The sequence below is a fragment of the Suricata suricatta genome, chromosome 12 (assembly GCF_006229205.1).
Source record: "Suricata suricatta isolate VVHF042 chromosome 12, meerkat_22Aug2017_6uvM2_HiC, whole genome shotgun sequence".
Taxonomy (NCBI): Eukaryota; Metazoa; Chordata; class Mammalia; order Carnivora; family Herpestidae; genus Suricata; species Suricata suricatta.
Window position 1 is genome coordinate 89,185,015 of NC_043711.1, and position 26,866 is coordinate 89,211,880.

At 49.4% G+C, this 26,866-nt stretch overlaps 1 protein-coding gene and 1 non-coding gene across 2 annotated transcripts in view; one reads left to right on the plus strand and one right to left on the minus strand.

Moving 5' to 3' along the window:
* The window catches only part of PTPRT (protein tyrosine phosphatase receptor type T), a 770,667-nt gene that overhangs the window by 63,661 nt on the left and 680,140 nt on the right, over positions 1–26,866 (minus strand). The window contains exons 17-18 of the mRNA XM_029917352.1: positions 17,530–17,617; positions 3,353–3,429 (exon numbers count right to left, since the gene is read on the minus strand). Coding sequence (XP_029773212.1) covers positions 3,353–3,429; positions 17,530–17,617 — 165 coding nt within the window. The remainder of the gene's footprint in view (positions 1–3,352; positions 3,430–17,529; positions 17,618–26,866) is intronic.
* LOC115275600 lies at positions 25,954–26,041 on the plus strand. The gene has a single exon (XR_003901660.1). It is a non-coding gene; the product is annotated as a small nucleolar RNA SNORA17 (small nucleolar RNA).

Sequence of the window (26,866 nt, forward strand, 5' to 3'; positions counted from 1 at the left end):
GATTTAGCCATGCGACCTTGAGCAGGGGTCTGAAGCCCAATCCCTGGCTTCTTATCCTGAGAGGCTCGCAGAATGCATTTTAATGATGGAAGCTGGTAGACATGGTGGGGGGTGTCGTCATGTTGATGTTGGAGAGCCACCTGCATCGTCAGCAATCTCATTTGCTGCCCGTAACACACCGAAGTGCATCTTGGCTCTGGCTGTGGCAAGATGCTCATGCCACTTCGGATCGAGTGTCTGGCTAGCAAAGTTCATTTTTACTGGAGGCTACCACTTTGATGACAAATGCCGGATACGGCAACTTGGGCTGGCAGACCTCATGTGGGCCACGGCCATCAGGGTTGCCACAAGTTCTCAGCTGTAGACAAGGTCAAGGGGAAACTGGAAGGAACTAGTTCAGTCTGGTTAACCACACGCTAACGGAGTCCCTACTATGTGCTGGATTTGAGGCACTGTCTGAAGTGGATGGGGAGGGGCAGGAGGAAAGGCCCTGGGTTTAGAATTACTCCAGTCTGGTTCTGTTGCTGACCAGCTGCATGGCCTTAGTAAAGCTTTGCTACCTCTTTAAACCTCAGCTTCCCTTTATGAAAAATGGGGAGGATTACTTGGAGGGCTATTGAGGGGTATCCATAAACTGACTCCTTTAAAACCCTCACCCATCACAGGCTGCAAAGAGCACTCATTTAGAGCCACTGGCTCTCGTCACTGCTTTACTGTTATAATTAAAGCCAGCAGAGCATGGTAGGGGAGTCACCCCCGGTTCAGACTCCTGCTTTCTCCTCCACATCCTAGTGCTGTGATCCTACATAAGTGACATAACTAATTGACAGCCTCAGCGAACCCATCTGGAAATGGGTAGAAATGGCATTTACTTTGTGAAGTTGTGGTACTAGCTACGGTAATGCTGATATATAAGAGGTGATGTTATCAATCCTTCTTGCCTGTTGGACTTGTATTCATTGGCTCAGGTAGCACTGTGCACCTGTTCCAGGAAGGCTTCCTTGACTACTCATCCCTACCTCGAAGCTTTGGTTTTTCCTTTATGTTCCCACGGGCCCTCCTCTGAGGGTCTCCTTTCTTATCTGAGTCTTTCACCAGATCTGAGTCCCTTTTCAGGTCTGGATTTCTAGCACACAGTGGAGGGTCTGCTCAATGTCTATGAAATGATCCATGGAGAGGCTGGAGGTGTGATGGGCGGGTACTCTGAGTGCTTCCTCCAGGCTCAAGACAAGCTACTCTGAGCTGGCCATCTCCTTGTGAGCTTTCCTGGGAGGGCCCCGGGGACAGAGGCTGTGTCTGCCTTGACCTCTACTGAAACTGCAGCCCCCCTTTCCTAAACATGGGTAGGGCCTCTGTAAGCCAGGGTCCAGCAGGGACTAGAATCCACTGTGGGTATTTCAGACACAGGGACTTCAGCCTGGGGAGCTGGGATGCTAACCAGGAAACAGAGGTGCAACCCTGAGGTTGGCACCAGCAGGAGACTGTGACGGCCCCTGGAACTAGTAGGTGATGGGAGACACGGAAGCAGCTGGACCCAGAGGGGGGGCTGCCAAGCAGAGGCAGAACTCCAGTGGGTCCACCACTGAGCGAGCTCCAGCCTTACTTCCCACTGTTTCTGTGATGCAGCTGGGATGCAGCCCCTGCTGGAGTCAGCACCTCGGGAGGTGAGAGAGGAGAGTACACCAGCTTCTTTCTCCTTCCAATCTCCCATTAGTGCCTTCCTCGTAGGCATCTGCTTGCTCTCCCCTCTGCTGCACGCACATACATGCACACATGTGCACACACACTCACACACACACTCTCATATACACACAGTCTCATATTCACACACTCTCACATACACAGTCACACATACTCATATACACACACTTACACACACACATATACATTCATTCTCACATACAGTCTCATATTCACACTCACACACATACATACACATTCACATACATACACACATACATGCATTCACATACATGACACACTTTCACACACACACTCATATGTGTACACCCCCACTTTCACATGCACACACTCTCACACACACATGCACACACACATGCACACACTCTCACCCATGCACACACACACACACACTCTCATATATACACTCTCACATATATATGCACACACTCACACACACACGCTCATATAAGTAATGCAAAGCAGAACGAGGAAGGACAAGAAATAGATCTGAGAGCAAACAGACAAATGACTACCATAAAGCTCAATAAATATTTGTTGAATCAACGAATCATCTGGATGAGCCTAGATTATTGGAGTTTAAAAGCATACCGCTGCCCTTCATAGCCTGTCTGTAAAAGCACATGGGCATCAGAGGGACCACGGTGGAGCTCTGAGTCACTCATTGAGGCTCTCAGGCTCCTAGGCAAGGTCCTGAGCAGCCTAGTTTGCATTGTTATGACAGGACGTCCATCTGGGCCTTGGAGCCTGCCCCCCTTTGCAAACTTTCTCACTTCCATGGTGAAGCAGCCCCTTTCCAAACTGAGTGTCTGAATCCCAGACTCTCCTCCCTCAGACTGTCTTACCCTTAGTGATAGAGAAATCATCCCTAAACTCAGCTCTGAACTGGTTACCTCTGTGATCAAGAACTTCCGGTAGCCCTCTCTCATCTACACAACCAAGTCCAGCTTTCTCAGTCTGATCGTAAACCGCCCCGAGCCAGCTCCAGCCTTACTTTCCACTGTTTCTGTGATGCAGCCTCAGCTCCCCTCAACCTGGGCTGCCACATTCTGCTCTGTGCTTTTCTAACCAGAGATTCGTTTTCCCTCTTTCATTTTAAATTCTTTCCATGCTTGAAGCTTGGTTCACACCACATTTTGCATTCCTGGTGGAAGACGTGATTTTCCCCCCACCTCTGAATCCCTGCAGCATTTTATCTGAACATATGACACTTACCACTTTCCGTTTGCCCTGGAATTATTGATGTGCATAGCTTATCTTCCTGCTCAGGTTTTAAAGGGTAGAGACCATGGCACTTTCAGCTTTATAGTTCCCAGAGCATCTGGCACACAGCAGGCGCTTTTAAATTTGTGATGCATAAATGGCTATACCTTCAAATGAATGAATGAATGGACAGATACACGTACAAATGAATTAATGGGTGAATGAACAAGACAGGCAGCTGTCCTGGGGCCCCACAGAGGAGGCTACTCCAGCCGGCCTGAAAGAGGATAAGGTTTTAGATGGACCATCAACTTGGGTTATGCTAATTACGTCTGGACATGTTCTGGGAGGGCCACCTTGTGGGGGAGCCTCAGGGGGCGGCCATCGGTCTTAAACCCGCTGTAACCAGCCCCAGAGCCCGGCCGCCCAGCCCCGTGAAGACTCTCACATCAATGTAGTTGGCGTTGATGTAGTCGGAATGCGGGTCTCCATCCAGCACCAGCAGCCTCACACGGGAATGGTCATCTGCAGAGAGAGAGCAGAAAACAAGGGGGTGGGTGGTAAGGAGCCTGCTGGGGAGGGGCCAGCACTGCCCTCCTGCAGAGCTGCCGTGTGTTAGCAGTAGGGCCATCATGCTGCTTTCTTACTCTCTAGTTTGAGCCCTGGGCCCACTTGCAGTTATTAGACCCATTTACAGATGTGGCAAGTTGAGGCTCAGGGAGATCACTGTGCCTTAAAAAGCACTGTGTGTGCCTTCTCTTTTTTTCCACCTGTCCTTCTGGTTCTGTCATTACCTATCTGGGTGAATCACCTGCTTCTTTAAGTCTTAGTGATTTTGTCATTAAAAGGGAGGTAGAAATACCTTCTTCATAGGACAGTGCAAGAGAGATCAAAACACTGGAGAAGTGAGAAGTCCTGGATCCAGACTAACAAGCTCCATTTCCATGCTTGCTGAAAAATGGCGAATTTACCCATTTTCCACATGTGCACAAATTCTGTTCTTTTGCTTCTTGGGGTACTTGTGCAAGTAGATGGTTGGCCACATATTGTTACCAATACAGTCATTCAAGTGAAGATGGCTACGTCATTATAAAGGAGGTCATCAATAGCTGCGAATCGTGTTACAGAGAATACCCTTTCAAACCCAAGCCAGGCATAAACAAGATTTGCAGGGTTTAGTCAATGGCCTGCTTACTTCAAATAACATTGAATAAAAACTATTAAAAAACTCCATGTACAAAAGAATCAGGCTAATCCTTTATAATTAATTAAAGTGCACTCCGACACGCTGAGACCCACAAAAACGGACCACCCTGGTTGGGTCTGGTTGCAGGAGGGGCTTAGCTTGCTGTCCAGGTCACTGTGCACCCATCACTGCATGTCACTGCATCCACGGTCCAGTCTAGGCCGGGGCCAGGTTTGCGGCGAGTGGGCTGGAGCGCTCTGAGCCTCTGCAAGGGTGCCCGGGGCCAGGCAGTGGGGACAGCCTGTCCTGGTGAGACTCACGAAGCACTTCTTCCTTCACAAGCACATCTACTCCTGCTAACTGGAAGCCCCTGAGGACAGCGACACTGCTGCTCTGTTCCCTGTCCCATCCTCTGCGCCTTCACAAGTGGTGGGAGCTCCACAAATCCTTGGCGCGCGTATAAATGAATCACTTCAGGATCCTCTGAGACAAGCAGTGTGGCCCTCGCTACAAATGAGGAAACAGAGGCTCACGATGACGGACGAGATGGTGGAACTGAGAGTGGGGTTCTCTGAACTCTGAGCTCAGACACTCCTGCTTCCAAAGAGGAGGTCTAAGCAGGTGTCAGAAACTGCTCCAAGTGCATATGGCAGACAGAACTGATGCCCGCGAGGAGGTCACTGGGTGAAGGAAGAGCCAAACAGAGGCTGTGGTAACTCAGATCAGCAGCAGCAGGGACACAACTTCTCCCTGGGGATTGCAGGGCAGAGTGAGGAGGGGAGATTATCAGCGGTGGGAGCCACCCGGCCCACCTTGGAAGCTGGAGCCTGTGGGCGCCTCTGGGGGAAGCTGGAGAAGCCTCACTCGCTGCTCTAAGTGTTTGCAATTGGGACAGAGGGGAAGAAGTACCCCGGCTTCTTCCTTCCCCTGCCTTCTAGTCTCTCACTGGTGCGTGGACTTGGTCAAACCCAGCTGGAGACCAGCTGGCAAGAGACTACGAAATGCAACCTGCAGGGGGTGAATAGGAGAAGGCAAGGAATGGGTCCTAGGATGGACAAACAGGCCCAGGAATGGACAGGACACTACTTCATCTCCATTAACTAATTAATTACTTAATTCAGAAATCATTCATTGAGCCTGTGCCATGTGCCAGGCACTATGACAGACACAGAGATACACCAGATGCCACTTTTCTTACTCATCATGGGCAAGAGTTTCAGTGGAAGCAGCTAGAGGGACAGGGGAGAGGGCTAATGCATCCTTAGCCGCAGGGAGTGGGGTATGAAGTGGGGAGTGTGAAGTTCTCCTTTACGGAGTTCATGGCAGGTATCAGACGATATGCTTTATTTCTCAACAGAGCTCTGTAGATTACTACAGTAAGGCCGTAATGATACGGTATTTTTTTCTCCCCACTTCAAGTTGCCAGGGTTATACAGCCTGTAGGCGGCGGAGCTGGGATTCTAACTCCGGTCCCTCCCACCCTGAGCCCCGGCTCCACCCACCCAAGGTGCTGTCCCTGGGTGCCTGCTCCTGGAGTCCATACAAATGGCCTGTCCCAGCTCTTACAGCATTTTCGCCCTGGGAGTGGGACCTCCCAGGGGACCCCCTGCTCCAGCAAGAACTCGGGCAAGGCCCAGCACCCGGCTGCCAGCAGAGGCTGGTAAGCCCTGTTACCAACAGATACAGAAACTGCAACCCTTGGGGCCCCCTGGGTGGTGCGGTCAGTTAACCATCCGACTTCAGCTCGGGTCATGATCTCCCAGTTTGTGATTTCGAGTCTCACACGGGGCTCTCTGCTGTCAGCACAGAGAGTGCTCTGGCTCATCTGTCCCCTGAACCTCGCCTTTCTGTCCCTCCCCCACTGGTTCTTTCTAAATGAATGAATGAATGAATAAATAAATAAATAAATAAACATAAAAAAAAGAAACTGTAAGCCATAAAAATGCATATTGTATTTTCACTCATTGGTCTCACTAATGACTTATTGATTCTAACATCTCCTTTATTTATTGAGTTATGGCTGCCTCTGGGGTCTATAGCCCTGGAAACAGACATTCTGGTTTAAAATGTTGAGAATTTTCTTATCCTAAAATGAAACTTAAAATCTGAAGGCAAAAAAGATTTAAAAAAAGCAAAAAGAAACAAACTTATTAAGGGGCCTCTACCCACCAAATGATGGTGTTTGTCAGTATCTTCTCTTCATTCACTCATGAAGAACCTACTACGTGCAGGCTGGCCGGTCTAAGGAAGTTTGTCAAAGTGATATGCATGCTTAGGAAATGTGTCAGTGCTGTTCAGGAAGCAGACTGTACACAGAAGCAGAGCTTCCAAGTCTAGAAAGCGGTGAGAGGAGGGCTTTGTGAGGTAGTCTGTGAATTAAAAGTGGGCAGGGCTGGGGCGTCTGGGCGGCTCAGCTGGCTGAGCACCCAAGTCTCCGTTTCGGCTCAGGTCATGATCCCACGATTATCCAACTACAATATCTGGCCCCAGGCAGACAGTACAGAGCCCGCTCGGGATTCTCTCTCCCTCTCTGCCCCTCCCCTGCTCACGCATGCACACTCTCTAAAACTAAAAAAAAAAAAAAAAAAAAAAAAAAAAAAAAAAAAAAAAGAAAGGAAAAAAAAAAAAAAGAAAGAAAAAAAAATGGTCAAGCCTTGCCCCGTGGACAATGAGAAAGGTCTTTCCATCAGAGGGAAAAGCAAGAGTGAAGGCAGTACTCTCGAAAAAGCAAGCATGCAGGGAGGCTGGAAACTGTTTCCTGTTTGGTGGACACAGTGTGAGGGGGTTAGCAACAGGAGAGAGAGAGGAGGTAGACTGGGGTTAGGTTACAGAGGACTCTCCGTGCCTGATAAAGGTACTCAGAGGCAAGTACCCGTGCTGGGCTCTGCAGGGCATCCAAATACAGGATAGCTCTATTTTCTGAGGTGGTGAAAGCCTATTTTATTATGAAATGACAAAAATTCATTCCCACATGTGCTAATCTTTGGCAAGTGGGATACACTGATGATGTGAGGTACAAAGCTGAGGGTCAGATCTGGGTTCACATCTTAGCCCTACCACTTAGTAAGTCAATTGATCTCTCTTAGCTTGGGTTCCTTAGCAAAGTGGAATCAATACACTATAGCTCATTGAGTGTTGAGGGGGAATTAAATGAGAAAATGCAGGGATGAAAAGGGTGAGGACATGAAGAGAATGAAAAGACAACCCATGGACTGGGAGAAAATATTTGCAAAAGACATAGTGGATAAAGGATTTGTATCCACAATATACAAAGAACTCTCAAATTCAACAACAATAAAACAACTCAATTAAAAATTGGGCAAGGAGCACCTGGGTGGCTCAGTTGGTTAAGTGTCCAACTTTGGCTCAGGTCATGATCTCATGGTTCATGGGTTCTGGCCCCATGTTGGGCTCTGTGCTGGCGGCTAGCTCAGAGCCTGGAGCCTGTTTCAGGTTCATGTCTCCCTCTCTCTCTGACCCTCCCTGCTTGCGCTGTCTCTCTCTCTGTCTCTCAAAAATAAATTTAAAAAAAATAAAGAGAATTCTCACACACATGACTTAAAAAAAATTGGGCAAGAGATCTGAATAAACACCTCAGCAAAAAAGACACACAGATGGCAAATATGTGTATCAAAAAGTGTTCAACATCGTATGTCATTAGGGAATTTCAAATTAAAACCCTCATGAGATACCTCTACACACCTACTATTAATGGCCCAAACCCAGAACACAGATACCATCAAACGCTGGTGAGGACGTGGAGCACCAGGAACTCTTGTTCATTGCTGGTGCGAATGCAAAAATGGTACATCCACTTTGGGAGACAGTTTGGCAGTTTCTTTCAAAACTAAAAATATTTCTTATCATATGAGATCCCAGCAATTGCTATCTCTGGTATTCACCCAAATGAGCTGAAAACTTATGTCCACACAAAAACCTGCACACAAATGTTTATAGCAGCTTTACTCACAACTGCCAAAACCTAGAAAACAACCAAGATGTCCTTCAATATATAAATGGGTAAACAAATGCAGTGTATCCAGGAGGGGGCTATCATTCAGTGATATTTAGAGATAAATTATCAAGCCATGAGAAGACACCGAGGAAACAAATGCGTACTGCTAAGTGAAACAATCCAGTCTGAAAAAGGCTCCAGACTGTGTGATTCTGACTCTAGGACATTTAGGAATGGACACAGTAAAAAGACCAGGGGCTTCAGGGACTAGGTGGGGGGGATGGACAGGTGGAGCACAGCAAAGTTTTAGGGCAGTGGAACTATTCTGTATGATACTGTGATGGTACCTGTTACTGTACACATTCAAAATCCCATCGAGGTCCATAACACAAAGAATAGACTCTAATGTAAACTGCAGGCTTTAGCAAATAATAATGGATCAATACTGGTTCATCAATTGCAACAAATGTATCACACTGATACAAAGTATTAATAACAGGGGAATCTGAATGTAGGTAGGAGGGAGGGAGTATATGGGAATTCTTGTATGTTTCGCTCCCTTCTTCTGAAACCTAAGACTGCTCTAAAAAAAGTGCTAGCACAGTGCCTGGTATGAAGCAGATGATTAATAAACGGTGGCTCTGGGGTGGATGTGAGGCAGGTTGTGAGCGGAGGGCTGCTTAGAAATGTAGTGTTCTCATTTGCCCTTCAGCACCAAATGAAAATTCATCTTCTGCGGAGGCAAAGAGCTACTGCATGTACTCTTTAAAGGGCAGGATTCAGCCATAGGCTCCCCAGAAAGGGACTTCAAGGGGTAGCAGTGTCCTTATGGTTTATTTATTCCTTCTGGGAGATGCTAATATTATTCTGCGTCCCCCTCTTCTTCTAACTTTATATAATTAGAAGGATAAAAAATTGTGTTTATCCACAGGCACATGGAGAACGATGGGGCAGCGGGAGATGGGAAGGAGTTTATACAAGGTAATTTACAAGCAGCCCAGAACGTTCATTATGCTCTATCTACATTTCGCAAGCCTGAGAAACAGCTAATTTGCTACCCCTCGTTTGATATTCCAGACAAGGAGAGGAGTGGAGAAGAGTCAGACAGAGGAGAAGCAGGCTCCTCGGTGGCGAGGTGAGCGGAGGCTGGCCCCACCTGGCTCTCAGCTGGGGTGGGAGATGGGCAAGAACGGGCTTGTGGGGAGGAGACCCGAGGGGGAGATGAACTGCAGGGACCCTATGGAGATCCAAAGAGCTCCCCCCGCCCAGCACAACTCCAGGGAAACAGAAACACTGTCCCTCTGAAATCAATCTGTTCCTTGTCATTTTAAGACAAAGACCAGTGGTATGCTGCTAAATGTTTAACAAACAGCTCTCTGGAGGGAGAAAAAGGCCCTGATCGGTACAGTCTGCTGATTTCTATGGTATAAATACTCCCACCATGACTAATTTCAAGCTACCAACATGGCATCAACTAGCTCACAAGATTCCTGAAAATTTAACAATCTGTTCTTGCAAGCTGGTATGAATCAGCTCAGGACACCACTGACAGGGAACAAAGCCTTACCAGAGCCCATGATGCTTTGCATGATCTGATGATTTGGGACCCACTTCCCAGGCCAGCCTCATATCTCCCTCCCTAAATGCTAAGCTGATTAGCTATGCTCTTCCTTCAGTTGCTCAAATGCATAGTGTCTGCTCTGACCACGGGGCCTTTGCACATGTAAAGGAACACCCCCAACCCACCTCTGCAAGTCTGGGAACATCTCATTCTTTAGGTCTCAGCTCAGTGTTCCTTACTCAGGATGTTTCCTATGGTCTCTTCACCCCAGACTCTGAGAGCTCCTTGTACTTTTCTTCAGAGCTCTTACAACACTTGTATTTGTGATGACCTAATTAACCTGTGGCTCCCCTCTTCACATCCTATTTAAGGAAGGGCACCTTACTTACTGAAGGGCTCTACAGCGTGTGGCACATAGCAGGTACTCAATAATTATTATATTTGTGTCTGAGAGGCTGAGAACCAGAAAGGAGCAGGGCCCTTGTTTAATAGCCATTCAGGTGATTTTAGGTAACCTGGCCTGGGACGCAAGGCTCTTTCTTCTACACAGATATGGCAGAGTGTGCCTGGATCCTGGGCTCGAATTTCCCCTTCCCCCAGAGCTGACCCCTCACCCCACCTGCAGATCCATTCTGTCCTGTCCCCAGACTGGCAGCCAGGCCTGCTTCTGCAGGAGAGATGAAGGGCTCGGGTAGACTCTGGGGCAGACAGGAGGTCTGTCATGCACTAACCATATCACCTGGGGCACATTCCTTGTCTCCCCTGAGCCTCCATTTACCCAACTACACCATCAAAATAAAATCTTCCTTTGCAGATATATAGCAAGGATTAAAAGGGGTAAGATATGAAAGCACCTGGTGTGTTGTAAGAAATCAAAAACAAATACGTAAATTCAGTTTGATTATTATTCTAGATCAGTGGTCCTCAAAATGTAGTCCCTTGACCAATAGTTTCAGCAACGCCTGGGAGCTTGTTAGAGATGCAAACTCTCGAGTCCCAGCCCAGACCTGCTGAACCAGAAACTCCAGTGTGGAGCCCAGAAATGTTATTTTAACAAGCCCTCTAGGAGATGCTGATGCACCCTCACATTTGAGTGTACAGATTGGTGTCCAATTATGTAGCATCGAAGTGCCCTGGTTCTTCACTTCACTCTGTCTTGGGGAAGACCAAGATCTTACTGGAATTGGGCCCTGAGCCTAGAGACCCACCCTGTGTTAGGTGGCGAGGCAGAGGAAGTTACCCGTGTGGAATGAGTATGATGTTCCAGGTACTATCTGGATGCTATGCCCCTTGATTCTCAGAGTAGCCTTGGGGAGTCTCTCTATGTATCATCACCCCATTTTATGGATGAGAAACTCAAGGCTCCGAGAAGTTTAACAACTCAGGAGAAGGTGTAAGATCAAGAGCTTTCTCACAGAGTGGTGGGACCCCAAGACCCGCTGCCCCTATACACCCCTTCCATGCCAGTTCGGTTCCCAGTACTACCCATGCCCAGCGCAGAGGAGAGGGCTACTTCCTCTTGTGTGCAGCTCTCACTCTGCAGACAAACCACAACCTCTCCTCCCCCATCAAAGGTAACCCAGCAAGTGGGTCTTTGCAAGTAGAATTCACTTGAGAGAGGTGGGGATAGGGAGGGAGTAGCACTTAGATATATGATGCTCTTTCTTCCTGTCTTCCGGGCACTGAGGAAGGTAAAGAAAAGGTGTAATTCTTCAGAGAAGAGAGATTTGGCTCATTACAATGAACTGCGGAGCTGAAAAATCATTTCCTAGAAGGACTGGAAATGTTAATGCCATCATCTTGCACGAGTGGGTAGGGAGGAGGGAGTCAATTCTGCTGAGACTGCCTGGGTACCTCATTGACGCGAAAGGTCTGCACATTCAATCTTGATTGAATTACCATGATCAAGAGAGAGGGTGGCTGGGGATGGGGAGGGAAGCAGCCCGATGGTCTCTGTACATCCTTGTTCTGCCCCTTCCATGCAGGCTGGGGTGGCTGGCTCCCCTCTGCAGGGCCCTACATGGAGCCCTTGGCAGGCAGAGGGGTCTAGCAGGGCAAGGAGGAGCGCCGGGAAACGTCAGAGGCACAGCAGCCCACCTGATGCATTTACTGCTTCATCCTAAGCAGGCTCTGCAGCCTATACCCAGTCACTGAGCAAACTTTCTGGAGGGAAAGAGGAGGGTTTCTCATTCAGGATCCTTTGGGAGCAGAGGCTGAGACAAGGATTTGAGTGCAAGCAGTTGGTATGGGAGATGGTCCTGAAAAGGGCAATGGGAAGGACACGGAGAAGGGAAGGACTCTGGTAAGGGTGTGTCCTCAGGAAAGCCGCCACCACAAACAGCTGTGGCTTCGCCCTGCTGGGAGCCCCAGCGAGTCTTCCACCGCAGGGGAGAGTAGCCAGCCCAGCATGGGAGCTCCCGGTCTCTCAGTGCCTCTGGGTTGCTCCTGGGGACAGTTCCTGTCCTCGCATTTCCGGCCCGACCTAAAGCCAGTAGAGGGGGCTCCAGCAGCCAGAACAAGTCCTCTGAAGAACAAGGCACCCATGACTTCTGCCCTAGGACTCATCTGTAGGATCCAGGCAAGGGCCGCCCTCTGAAACTGCAAAGGGCGGGGGGCCAAGGGTCGAGCCCTGGACAAGGCCCCCACTGTGGCATCCCAGCTGTCTCCCCAGGAATCAGCTGAGAAAAACCTCTGGATTTGTTTTGAACCTGGGTTCCTCCCTGGAAGTGAGAATGGCCTGCAGGAATTGCTCATCCCAGCCTGCCATTTGCTCTGAGCTTGGAGCCCTTAGCATGTCCCCCCCGACCCAGCCCCTAAGGGACTCTGCCAGGGACCATGCGGGACCCTGGCAGCATGAGCCCAGAGCACTTGCCATGGCGGTCCTACAGACTCACTGTGTGACCTAGGGCAGGGACTCTACACCTCTGGACTGTCGCTCCTTGCCTGTGAATTCAGAGGCGGGACTGAGTCTCAGCAGGGTTTAAAAGTCTCTGTACACATCTGGATTTGGTTTACATTCATCTTAATTTGCCCTCTGTGCACAGAGAGAGGAGAAACTGAGGGGCAGAGAGATGAAGGGGGCCTTGCTGAAGGTCTTGTGCCAGGTCAAGGGCAGAACTGAGAGCAGAACCCGCCTCTGCCTGGCACCCTGTCCAGTATGCCAGTACCCCGGGGCCCAGTGGGCTTGGTCTGCAGATTCCCTTGTCCTCTGGCTCCGGGCTGTGTGTGGCCAATGGCAAAGCACCTGCAGAAGATGGATGAGCAGAGAATGCCGTCAATGTGCTGGTTTCCTCATCCCTGTTTGCTGGGGTCACCTGGGGCTGAGGGCCACACCTCTGGACCAGTCATCTCTCTTTCTGGGGGTCCTGGTAGCTTCTCCGTGGGGGTATTTAGCCTCAAGTACTGCACTATTCCTTGCCAGCTCCCTAGAACTAGCTCACACCTTTATACAAAAATCGCTTGATTAAATTATCCTCAGATCATCCACCTTGAGGTTCCTGTCTATTTCCTGCTGAGTCCCTGATGGGTCCCAGAGGGGAGCCCCATTTGATGACACCGGCCCCCCTGAGCTCACTTCCTCTCCTCAGTGTAACTCCTTTCCTGCAGTCCAGGAAGCCCCCACCAGAACTTCCGCATGGGACCGCTTTGGTATTCTAGAAATTTCCCCTGGCCACAGTCTCTGCCCAGGGATGCTTGAGAGCAAAGGATTCTTTGTTCTGTTTCCCCATTCATTTCCTTCCCTTTCGCTTCCTGGCCACTTCCACCCGTAGAAGCCCCACTGTCTCTGTTACTAAATTCTGAACAGCCTCATTTGGAAGAAAGGGCTTATTAGCCAAGGCTTCTCTTTCATTGTTTCATCTGCAGGCAGCGCCTTCCCTCCTCTCTTCCCCCTTTAATCTTTTCTGTCCTCCTGGCCTGGGCCTTTGTCCTCCGCTCCAGCCTCCCAGAGCTCTGGGCTCCTTAAGATGCTAATCACACGCGGTTTTCTTCTTGTGCCAAGAATATTTCTGTTTATCAAACCATGGCAGACTTTGCCTTTGGGAGGGACACGTACAAGGGCAGGAACACTTTCCATTCCTCCGGGCGGTTTCTCTTTTTACCTTCCTCGTTTCAATTCCAGGACTCTTTCTGTTCTCTGTTCCCTGGTATGTCGTCCAGGGCTTTTGGAACACACTGGTTGGCCGATACCGTCTCCTTTTGTACTGAGTGCAGACCCGCTCTGGCCACAGTGAGCTGCAGAATTACTGGCCTCTGAGCTAGAAAGGAGACTCAGGTTTGTTCTGGCCCTTCAAGGGGGTATCATTCGGTGTCTGAATTCCCTCTGCCTCTTCTGGGTTTCCCCATGAGCAGATGTGAGGAGAGGGTTCCAGCGCGGAGGGTGTAAAGGAGCAGGGGGCAGTGGGGAGGGGGCGGTGAGATGGCTGAGAAGGCAGCCCCCCCAAGGAGGAGTTTTCGGTTGGTTCCTGCAGTGGGCAGCTGCCCCCAGTCCCTGTGGGGTTCTGGAAAAGGTGTAGAACACAGCCTCCATGGGATGGTGAGGAGCTGGGCCACTTCACGGGCCAGGGAGAGACTACCGGGTGCACAGTGTCCTGCCCCAGTTCTGGAGCAAGTCCTCCAGTGAAGAGAGGGAGACAGGGCAGCATGAGGGGGAACCAAGGGAGGTGTCCCGCGCACACACGCAAGGCGGCGCTCAGTCTCAGGGTCCTGTAGTGGAGAGTGTCACCTCCTGGAACACTGCGCAGTGGGTGCCTTGCCTCTAACCCTGGTCTTGGCCCAGGATGCCAGACCACCTGCTGGTGAGGCCGTGGGGTGTGGGTGGGACACAGGCCGGTAGCATCTCCTGCACCCCCAGTGATGGGTTTCGTCCCCCTCACTGATTTTCCTTGCTATCTGGAGTCCTCTGCCCAAGACACGGCTCTCACAAAGGACAGGACTCTTCTCCTTCTGCCCCTTCCTGTGCCCCGTCTCTCTGCACCTCCTAGGCTCAGAAGCATCTTCCTTACCGCCATATCATCGTGCCTCGGGTTGTCCGGTTCCAGCCTTTCTCCCTCCATCCTTCCCGCATATTTTCTACTTCACTTGAGAAGCCAGAAGGGAGAGGGCCATGGCTCAAGCCCTTTGGGGTTCTGCAGAGAATCTACTTGCCAACATTAAGATCCTACTTACTGAGTCCCAATTGTATGCCAGGTTTGGGGACACTGAAGTAGAAGACAATCATCCACCTGCTGTCAGGGAGCATCTATTTCAGTGAGGGAAATAGCCAGTCAACGATAGTCATCCAAATGCCTCTCAAATCACAGTGATGGTGAGAAGACACGCATTGTGCTTAAGGAGTGAACAATGAATAATGAGGATTTGACCAAATTTAAAGGGTCGGAAGACTTCCCTGAAGAAATGAGCAGTTGGATCTGAAGAATAAGCAGAACTTAGAACAGCAAAGAGAGGAGAGAAGAAGCACTTTGAAAGAGAGAACAGAATGTGCAAAGGCCCAGTGGCATGAATGAGCACATAAAGCGCAAGGGACTGACTGAAGTGTGGCCTAATTGAGGAAACCGTGATGGGGAACACACAAAATGAAACGGGAGTGGAGAGGTGGCTGAGGGCCTTTGGATAGGAAGCGCTTAGAAATGAAGGAAAGAGGGGCGCCTGGGTGTCTCACTCAGTTAAGCATCCGACTTCAGCTCAGGTCATGATCTCATGACTCATGAGTTCGAGTCCCATGTTGGACTCTGCTGACAGCTCAGAGCCTGGAGCCTGCTTTCAATTCTGGGTCTCCCTCTTTTTCTGCTCCTCTCCTGCTCACACACACTCTCTCTCTCTCTCTCTCTCAAAAATAAACAAACATTAAAAAAACAAAAAATTAGAAATGAAGGAAAGACATTTGAAAGGTTTTCAGTAGGAAAATGACAGCATCCATTCACAACTTGCGGAGGTCTCTTTGGCTTCTGTCAGAGATCAGATAGGTGGAAGTTGGGGGACAGATGAAATGTGCAGCATCAGGAGAAAGGCTTGGGCAGAGTTCAGGCAGGGCAGGACATTGGCACAGCTGAGGTGCTGTGTGCCAAGGATGAAGAGGGAAGTCTGGAAGACACACAGCTTGGTTTGGCTTTTCATCCTCGGCCCCCCCGGGCTTTCGCCTGGATGCCTGGCCCAGTCTGGATGTTCTTGCCTCTCAGGGAGACAGGGTCTCTCACTATGCTCTAGTCATTTATCTTTTTCTTGTCTGCATAACACCTCGGGAGGAAGACATTGTTGTACCCATTTTACAGAGAGAATAAGATTTGGCAGGGTCATCTAAGGTTTCCCAGCCTATAATTTAGTGAACCCTCTCTACGCTCACAGTCTGATAGGGGGTCAGACAAGTGACCAGGTATTTTAGGGCATGGTATGCATGGTGCTCAAGCAGAGGATGGTCTGAGTGAGAAGGTACAGGTGCCCAGAACGGAGCCCTGGGAGCAGAGACCGAGGGCCCAGCACAGGCCTGGCTCAGCGCATGCTCACGCATCACAGGTCTTAATAATACATTTCCTGATTGTTTGAGCAACTCTTTCCAACACTTCACTCGCAAGGAATCTTCCTGCCTCCATTACTATCTTCCAAGAGACAAATTATAAGTGTTTTCTGATTAGTTCTACCATTCATAGCCCATTCCTAAATCAGTACAGGAAACAGCTAAGCTAAAACTTCTGCCTCTTTCTTCCTCTGCAAGCTGCCTCTATCTTACGCATTCTTCCTCCAAGTTTTTTTCTTAGGCAATGTCTAGACAGTTAAACAAAACAAAACACTGAACTGTGCTAGAAATAATTTGTTATTCAGGGTCCTTTATTCCCTCCCCCCCTTTTTGGGGGGCTAGATTGGGTTATCCTGAGAGTTAAGACCAGAAATGCTATACACACAATCGGTGAGATGTTAAAAGATTCAGGTTGACTACACCATGGGAGACGAAGGCTGTTGGAGACCCTTGTTCCAGTCGGGCCATGTGGCCTACATTCTGTGTGAGGGAACTTTGTCCTCTCTGTATTTATGTTGCTTTGAAGGCTGTGCACACTGATACCCGGCAGGGATAATACGGTATGTGACCTGCGCAGGGTGTGCAGTTTCACAACAGGACTTCCCTCCCTCACCTTCTACCTCCGAGCACTGAATATTATGCGCAGTCACACACAAGAATTGTCACCGTCCCCGTCATCCTTTGCTAGGACCACTGCAGTAGCCTCTCGACTGGTCCCTCTGCCTCCAATCTCTCCCAGTCGAACCCAGCTTCCCAATCAGCTACCTTCGTGATCTTTCCAAAATGGACATCTGATCATGCGCATCCCCTACCAACCTGGCTTATTCCATGTCCCCAGATGGGTATTCAGTGATCTCCAGTCACAAAAAGGTGGAATTATTTATTCACGCTGCTCATCAGTGACGCTGAGAAACCAACTCTAAGGCTAAGAGTACCAGTGCCAAGCACGGGGCAAAGGTTTGTGTCATTTTTTAAAACGACCTTGTCTTATCATTTCAAAGGTACAGACACTGAAGCTTCGAAAGGCAACGTGTTCAAGGCCCCACAGCCGGGGTAGAAGCCCAGGTAGTCTGACTGCAGGGGGCTCTAACTTGCACCACCGCCTTCATCGGACCACACATCAGAGGTGATGACAGACGTGTTAGAGCTCACCGGGAGCAGAAGCCAAGGACCCTGCAAGCCTCTCCTACCTCTGCACAGAGCACGCTCTCCTCCTGCAGGCTCAGCACCACCATGTGCCTTGGCCCACACCAGCCCTGTATCGCAGGGGCTTGCCTTATGGTACGTGCCACCCTGGCAGTGGGGTCTGGCCAAAGTCATGATGCCTTAAAGCCTGCCTCTGTGTGACCAGAGTAGCCTGGGGCTCCTGTGGGCCCTCAGCTGGCTGCTCCCCAAACCCTCGGGGCACTTACAGGATATGATGTTTCCGTATCTATTCTTATTGCGGTTTTCATCCTCTTTGGCCGTGTCCCACGAAGCCGTCTGCCCCTCCGGCAAGGCCTAAAAGGGAAGGAAACGGTGGTTACAATAGCCTGAAACAGGGACTTTTCTGCGTGCAGCTGAGCCAGGTGGAGAAGGAGACCCACTGGGATGGGTCACTCAGGATAAAAGGGCTCCATGTTCTCTGATGGGGCCTGGAGGGAGCACAGACTTGGCCCCTCCGTGGACTCAATCACTCGTTCATTGACTCAAATGCCACTGATGTCTTCTGTGTGTCATGGGCCCAAATCAGGCCCAACAGTGGAGTCATTTGTTCATTAACCCATTCATTCATTCAGCAGAGATTTATGGAGTCCCTAATATGTGTTTGGCACTGTTCTAGGTACTTGGGATGCAGAGAACTCCTTGAGTTTCCAGTCAACTGGAAGGCATCACAAGTGAAAGAGCAAACATGTAGTTTTAGACAGAGGAAAGAGGCAGGAAAAGAAAAAGGCAGGGTAAAAGGATAGTGATGGAAGATGCGAATTTCTTCATATTATACAGTCTTGGAGGGCTTCTCTGCGAAGGTAACAGTTAACCTAACTCCTAATGATGCGAAAAATCCAGCCGTGCCAATGAAGGCTGCGTTTTCCAGGCAGAGGGAACAGCAGGTGCAGAGTTGGTAACAAATGGCCATTTTCAAGGATGAGGCAAGGCAGGTAGTGATGGAAGCAACTGGACAGGCTGGGATGGTTCAGGTATAAGGCTTTGTGGTCACCGGTAAGGAGTTGAGTGTTATTCTAAGTGACATGGGAAAAGCATCGAGGGTTTTGAGCAGTGCAGTTAGCTGATCTGATGTGTATGGGACATAGGCTCTTGGAGGCCTGGGGAGGAAGCGGGCCCATCAGTTAGGAAGTGGTTGCAATAGTCCAGGTAAGAGATGATGGTTCCTTGGACCCTTTACCAGGATGGTGGCAGTGGACGTGATTAGAAGTGATTATTTTCAGATGTTCCATTGAATATTGCAGATTTTGGTTTCCCCAGAAGCAGACTTGGAAACAATGATTTGCATATGAGATCTTATCTGGGAGGCAATCCTAAGGAGCAGGGGTGGGAGAGCAGGGGAAGTGAGACAGTCAAGGGCACCTCAATGAGGTCATCACTGTGTACACCCAGGGTTTAATCTCACAGGCCCAGCTCATGCTGGAGTATTTGCCCATCAATTCCCACCTACCATTGGTTGAGGACAACTCTTAGGAAACCCCCTGGCACTTCTGCCATGCTCTGCAGGCAAGGTGTGCACAATCTTTTGTGTTAAGAAAGTCCTTAGGTGAGAAGCCACAGGTGCTTCTGGAAACAGGCATTGAGTGAGTGTGTGTGTGAACATTGAGTGAAGAGGGGACATGGGTAGGCCACCAACACATCTGCTGTAGGTGTGGACTATGAGGGAAGAGAGGGAGAGGGCTGACTCTCAGCCTGCTGGCCCGAAGAACTGGGTGGGGGGCCATGCCATTTGCGGAGATGGAGAAGAAGTAGATGGGGAGAAAGAGAGGTGGGGAGGTGGGAATTCCGTGTTGGGTTTTGGGGCACACAAAGTGCTCAGAAGAGTGGCTCACACTTGCTGAGGGCAATGTGCTTCTTGAGATGTTCTGGCAGCAGCAGCAGCAGCCGCCACATTTGGGTTGACTATTCAACACCCAAGCTGAGATGCCGAGAAGGAGGTTGGATGCAGAGGTTCACAGTCAGAGGGAGGGAAGGGATGGGAGTCATCGGTCCAAGAGAAGACAGACAAGTCAACAGCTATATGGAAAGATCCACAAAGTTATGAGCCAAGTGTTTCGGACACACGGCGGAGGAGGGGGGCAGTCACTATCACACAGGGAAGGATGATGGGCATTTAAGGGAGCAGGACACTTTGGGAATCTGTAGGAGCACGAAGGCCAGGCTACACTTTGATTTCTGTTCCCACCCTGCACCCTGTGGAGTGGCCTCTGAGGCTGGGTTTGCACTGCCCTCTGTCTACACAGCTCCCGGTCTGCAGTGCAGGGGAATGGAGCATCCACTCATCTCATTGCATGGGCCTTGCCTTTGCTCACCCATCCCTTACCACGTTCAGCCTAGACAAGCAGTGTGTAAGCTGACTGGTCAGAAGTTCTGCCAATCAGTGGACTGTGTTTTATAGGCAGGCGGGACCAATGTCTGTTTGAAGCCCAGCCCATGCACGATACCCGCTTTCTGGCTTCCAGGCTCCCATGTGTAAGCCAGCCTGGGTGGGTCTTCTAGAGAAGAAGGTGGCAAACTTTCTGCAATGGGCCAGAAAGGAGGCAGCCTGGGCTTTGCAGGCCATGTTCTCTGGGGCCACCACTCACCCTCTGCTGTTATAGGGCGAATGCAGTCAGAGTCAAAACGCAAACACATGGGCAGGGCTTTGTTCTGATGAAGCGGGTGTTGGACAGGGTTTAGCCTGTGGTTTTATGTTGCTGATTTTTTTTCTAGAAGCATGACCATGATCCTCAACTACGTGGTGCTTGGGTAGGTAGAACTGGTGCTCATTCTGCTACCGAGCTATTCCAGATGGACTGGAGATGGGGTGGGAGGTCCTTGCCGGAGCTGCCTGGCTAAGCTGTGTTCTCTGACTTAGCTTGCCCCCGGGTTCAGACTGGGATGCTCCAGTGTCTTCCCAGCTATTCATGGATCAGCATTTTGTTGTTTGTGTGTCTTAAACCCTCAGGCACCCTAGAGAAGAAGTTCAGCAGGTTCTAGGCTCAGGCACCAATCTCTGCCCTAAATGTGAGTGTGACAAAAGTGCTGTGGAGCTAAGAAAGTACTCAGTTTACAGATGGAAGGGCTCGTCTCTTTTTCTCCTCACTCCTCCTCCTCTTACTCCTCATTACAAATGACCGTCACACTGCAGCCTTCTTGACACCCGCACGGGACATCTCTAGATTTCATATGGTTCTTGCTTCTGCACGTTAACTCTCGGAACTCAGGTTCCAGCCCTGGGCCTCCTCCCTCCGCCAGGAAGTGCCGGCTGTTGCAGACAACCTGCCAAGCCCGTACAATTTCGGCTCTTGGCGATGGTGGGCTGTGCTGTCTCACTGGTAATGTTGGATTTCTCAAGGTTTACTGATACTCTGGGAGTGTATTTCTTTCTTTCCTTCCTTCCTTCCTTCCTTCCTTCCTTCCTCCCTCCCTCCCTCCCTCCCTTCCTTCCTTCTTGTTTATTTTGAAAGAGAGGAGAGAGACAGAGAGAGCGCAAGTGCACAAGCGAGCAAGCAGGGGAGGGACAGAGAGAGAGGGAGAGATCTCAAGCAGGCTCTGCACTGTCAGTGTAGAGCACAACGTGGGGCTCGATCTCATGAATCATGAGATCATAACCTGAGCTGTAACCATGAGTAAGATGCTTAGCTGAGTGAGTCACCAAGAAGTCCCATTGGGGGTGGATTCTCTAATTTTTTTAATGTTTAAAAAAATTTTTTTTAAATTTTTGAGCGAGAGACAGTGTATGACTGGGGGAGGGGCAGAGAGAGAGGGAGACACAGAACCTGAAGCAGGCTCCAGGCTCTGAGCTGTCAGCACAGAGCCTGATGCAGGGCTCGAACTCATGAGCCTTGAGATCATGACCTGAGCCAAAGTCACTTAACCAACTGAGCCACGCTGGCGCCCCCCAGGCATGGATTTTCTATGAGATAAAAGCCAATTTTTCATTCAGTTATATCCATCTAACAGTGGTCTGGGCCAAGAATAGGATACTCCAAATCATTTCATAATGATTTTTGGGGGGGAAAAATCTATTGATTACCTACTCTGTGATAGGATTTAGGTTACAGTTAGCTTAAGGTTTTGTTACGGGTGTACATTAACACCATCTGGGGAAGGTTTAAAAAAAAAAAAACAAACTCTCAAAGCCACAGCCTATTAAATTCAGTCAGGCTCTCTGGGAGGGGACGCAGGCATCGGCAGTGATTGAAGTCCCCGGGTGACTCTAAAGTGGAGCTATCGTTCTTGCAAACAGTGAATTTACCTGGAGAAACACTTTCCCATGAGTCTCCTCACTGGTTTCTCTTGCTTTGGTTTTGTCCCCTCCAATCCATTCTCCACTGTAATCAGAGAGATCCTTCTAAAATGCGGACAGGACCCAGTTCCTCCCCCTTGTCATTATCTTCCGCATACATTCCGAAGTCTTTACTACAGGGTCCTTAATGACCTCCCCCCACATGCCTCTCCAGCCTCATTTCCTGCCCTTACATTCATGTTCCACAGATAAGGAGCCAAATGCAATGCCACAATTTCAGGCGTTTCAAACTTCTGAGACTGAATTTATATATGCTGTTCCGTCTGCCTGAAATTCTATTCCACCTGAGTTGGCCTGGTAAACTCCTACATACCCTACAAAACCCAGTTCAAGCATCTTCTGTTTCGTGAAAACTTCCTTCCTTGTCACTCACTTCTATTATCAGACGGGGTCCTTTGTATCTATTAATTTGAAAACCTTGTCTCTCAACTTGTTGATTAGCTCCTCCAGAAAAAGGGCAGCATCTTGCTCACGTCTGAACAGTGGCCTTGTACTTCATACGTGCCTGAACCCCCTTTGGAATACATGAATAAGCTGGGCAGATGGCTGAAAACATGAGTGGGTGAGGTCGCTTCTGCACCTTCTCTGCAATCTCAGGGGTGTAAGTGACTTTGAAAATCATCTGGTTGTGTTCTCTCCCACGATGGCCTTCTAGGCAGCTGAAAAACTGATGAATAGCATAGCATCTGCTACTTGGAAACCCTCAGTGACAGAGAGCTCACTACCCCTAATGCTTCCTGTCTCACTTTTGGACAGCCTGGACAGCATTTTGTTCCCTCTGCCTCCATGTACTTTGCCCTGTTCCATGGGGGCCCCATAGCATAAGCATGTACCCCTGTGCTGTGGCTGTGCCACTGCAGAGATCTGATGAAGATCCCTGTCCACCCCCAGAGTCTTTAAATGGCACAGTCTGGGAGTTCTCTCCAATTTGCCATGTCCTTTAGGACCTATCCAGCATACAGATACCATTTGGAAAACCTTAAGCTAAACAAAAGCAGTTGTGATGAGTGGCCTTTCTCTGTGGGAAACCACAGTTCTGGGAGCCCCTGTGTCCCTTGATGGGGCTGAGCCGGCGGAAGATGTGAGCCCAGGGACTGCGATGCTGTTGACCAAGGTGGAGGAGGCAAGGCATAACGGAGCCACCGGGAGTGAGCCTTAATGACCGCCTTATTGGCGGACTTTGATCACACATCCATTTCCCTTCTTAGGGAGCTGCAATGTAATAGGGGATAATCTCTTGAAGGAAAAAAACTATGAGGGGGTAAGAGTATGACCAGGAGACTCCGCTCCATCTTCAAAGGGAGCCAGCCAAGGGGCATTATTTCTACATTAGCGGCTAGTTACAGTAGATTGACCGGGGAATGGTGGCAGTCATTAGGAGCTAATCACATTCTTTTCAGACCAAAATTGCCATCTCATTATATTCATCCATTATTACTCTTGGCTTTCCTCTTCTCCTGATCTTCTCCTGAGGGTGTGGGCTCTATTTCACACTCTACTCTCTGTGTGGATATGTTTCCTACACTTCAACAGTGTTGCTGTTCTAAAGCAATCATTTTCTTTTCTTTTCAGTCCTAAAGGATGCATTTGGGGATGTCCTCATCCCTGGAGGTCTGAGCTGCGGTATTTATAGAATCCTCAGAACTCAGACCTGGAAGGGTCTTGTGAGAAAACTATTGCCTGATTTTAGAAATGAACCAAGTAAGGTCCAGAAACAGGAAACGACTTGCCCAGGAACACAAGCTGAGTGGATCGGCCCCTCCTGCCTCCTTCCTGCCCTCCCTCTCTCCCCTCCTTTCCACAGTGACCCTCTGGGTGTTAGGTCCCAGAAATAAGAGCAGTGGCCAGGGTGCGCAAGATGGCACAAGCTTTGTTCTAGTTGTGGAAAGGAGCAGACAATAAACAGACAAGATGATAACTGCTTGGAACCAGGGCTGTAAAGGCAATAAACAAGGGGCCAGGAGAGAAAACAAGTAGGAACGAGGGACTATTTCAGATTGAGTGGATTGTGCAGGACCTTTTGAAAAAGAGACAATCTGAGAAGGAAAGAAACAGCCCCTGACTTCCCACAGCTGGCCTGGCACTCACAGCTGGACCTTGGTGTGTTACTATTGAACACAAACAATTTCACAAGATTCGAGCTTCAGACAAAGGCTTCACTGAGACCAAGATGGGGCAAGACCGAAATATGACCAATGTGCAGTCATACCTAAACACAGAAACATATGAACATTGTCCAAACCGATACGTATACAAAGATCAAACATCCCCTATCCTGGCTAATATAAGTGATTGCTGCTTCTCTGTCACGTACAGCTTTAGCCTCTGTGTGGTGCCCTTTCTTAGAGTTAAGATTTATTAAGGTCTCCAATCTTACCACTTCCTGACAACGTCCAATCCAGAACAAAGCCCCCAAATCACCGGACACAGCCCACAGCCGATGAGGCCTTTCTCGCATCCTCCTCCTGAGATGTCCTTCAGGCTTTAAACCTGTCTTGCTCAACTCCAGGTATATTCCTACCTGTCTCTTGTGAATACCTTTGGGCTAAAAGCTAAATGATGAGCAGCAGCCAGCCATGATAAGAGCCGGGGGAAGAATATTCTAGGGCTGACGGAAAAGCAAGTACAGAGGACCTGAGATGGAATGAGCGTGGTGTGTTCTAGAACCTGAAGGGGCGCTCCAGGTCTGGAGGATAAGAGCGAACAAGTGATGCATGATGTGGATGGGGAGGGTGAAGCGCATGATGGCGGTCAGCGGACCACCGCCAGGAGTATGTTTTCCTCTAGGTCAATGAAAATGCTTTGGACAGTTTTTAAGATGAGGAGACTGAATCAGTACCAGCAGCATGATGAGTGGCTACGAGCTCTTGTGTCTTGGACCCTCCCTTCATCATTGCTCACAGGCTCCACAGGCTTTGGGATAAAGTTATTATCTGGTGCCTGCTCTAGACTAACTCTCCCTGTGGCTGCAACCCACCCACCCACCCACCCATCCTCGCTTCCAGCCATGGAAATCAGTAAGCCAGGCACCCACACTGTACCTATAGAGACCCGGGGGGGGGGGCGGAGGGGAGGGTCATGGGCTTCTTAGGCCCTGCTGTGCTGAGTCAGTTCATAGGACTGTGCAACCTACCTCAACCTACCTTAAGAATTGCTCCTGGTGCCTGGGTGGTTCCTTCCGCATGCTGGTTTGGCCCTCCTGAGATATGAGGGTCCTTTCTGGAGCCTGTCATACTTCTTTGAGTTATGCCCAAATAGTGAGACGTCAGAGCACAGAGCTCCCAAGAGCAACTCACCTCCAATCCAATGCTGGGAGTGTCCTGGTCCATTTCATTTACCTGTTCACCCACTATCCTCAGCAGATTCTGTCACTTATGATTTCCCTACTCCCCCTTCTGGCTTGACTGTATTCCTGGAGATAATTGAATATGATACACCCTGGGGTACAGTGAAACCAGGCCCAGGGAATGCTGACCAGGCAGTTCCTGGCCGATGCCTCAGGGCGCAGCCGAGGACCTCTTTCCTGCCTGAGCAGTCCAGCCAGCCAGGACTTCCCTGCCTCCCCGCCCACCATGGCACTCTCTCGGTGCAGGGAAGGCCCCAGAGAGTCTTTACTAAGGAGGCCGTTTTACCTGGGTCTTTCATTCATTTATCTTATTAAGAATACCTCTTGCTCACCCACCGTGCATATGAGTCAGGGAAAAGGCAGGGCTTTGCAAAAGGCAGACAGACTAGTGTGAATATTCCATCACTCCCAGTCTCAATAAACTTTTCTAAAAATTGAGTCAATGGTGCACCCTTCACAGCCCTGCCATATTTCCGAGCCTGGCCTCCGGGCTGGGTGGCTCAGGGGGTGGGAATGGCTGCCTCGCAGGGGCTGGACCTGCTTTGCTGCACCTGTCCCACTGGGGCAAAGAGAAAGTGGCTATTTTTTTTTTCTTTTAATTTTTTAATGTTTTATTTATTTTTGAGACAGATAAGACAGAGCATGAGTGAGGAGGGGCAGAGAGAGAGGGAGATACAGAATCAGAAGCAGGCTCCAGGCTCTGAGCTGTCAGCACAGAGCCCGATATGGGGCTCGAATCCATGAACATGAGATCATGACCAGAGCCGAAGTCGGATGCTTAACTGACTGAGCCACCCACGTGCCACCAATTTTTTTTTTTTTTTTTGGGAGAGAGAGATAGCATGAGCAGGGGAGGGTCAGAGAGAGAGAGAGAGGCACAGAATCGGAAGACAGGCTCCAGGCTCTGAGCTACTTGTCAGCACAGAGCCCAAGGCAGGGCTTGAACCCACAAACTGTGAGATCATGACCTGAGCCGAGGCTGGATGCTGAACCAACTGAGCCCCTCAGGTGTCCCAGAAAGTGGCTATTTCTGTGCTCAGTGCTCAGAACAGTGAGCACTAAGAATGGCTTGTAGCCTAATATTACCCTTCAGGTTAGGGATGGGGGAAATGTTTGACTATAATAGGCAGCATGGGGATTTTTTTTGTGCCCATGGAACTCTTATGTATCCTGTTGTTTACAGGACTCTGTGCATTTGTTAAAATTCATAGAACTGTACATCCCTCCAAAATGGATTTTGTAGCATGTAAATTTAAAAAATGAAAAAAAACCCCACACCCCACAGAGTTCTATGATGATTAGAAACTACCCAAAATAACATGGTGGGACCCTAACACCATGCCTGGCACACAGTAGGTATTTGGAAACTCTTCTATCCCAGTCTTGCCAAGGATGTGCTCTCGAGCGCCTGTGGCTGACTTTCGGAATTTACTCTCTGCTTCCCTTTGATCAGAAACATCCAGTTTACCGTCACAAGACCGAACATGGGGGTTCCTTACAACACCCATCCTGGTTTGCCTTGGACCAAAGACCATCCAGGATGTACGACTCTCATTTTAAAACTGGGACCATCCTGGGGTCCCTGGGTGGCTCATTCAGTTAAGCATCTGATTCTTGATCTTGGCTCAGGTCATGATTTCATAGTTCATGAGTTCGACCGCATGATGGGCTCTGTGCCAACAGTGTGGAGCCTGCTTGGGATTCTCTCTCCTCTTTCTCTGCTTTTGCCCCATTTGTGCTCTCTCTCTCTCTCTCAAAATAAATAAATAAACTTAAAAAAAACTTGGACCATTGTGGACAAACTGGGACAAATCATTCACCCTAGAAACAGATAAGAGCTGGACACCTGGGGGGCTCAGTCGGTTAAGCTTCTAACTTCAGCTCAGGTCATGATCTCCCATTTTGTAAG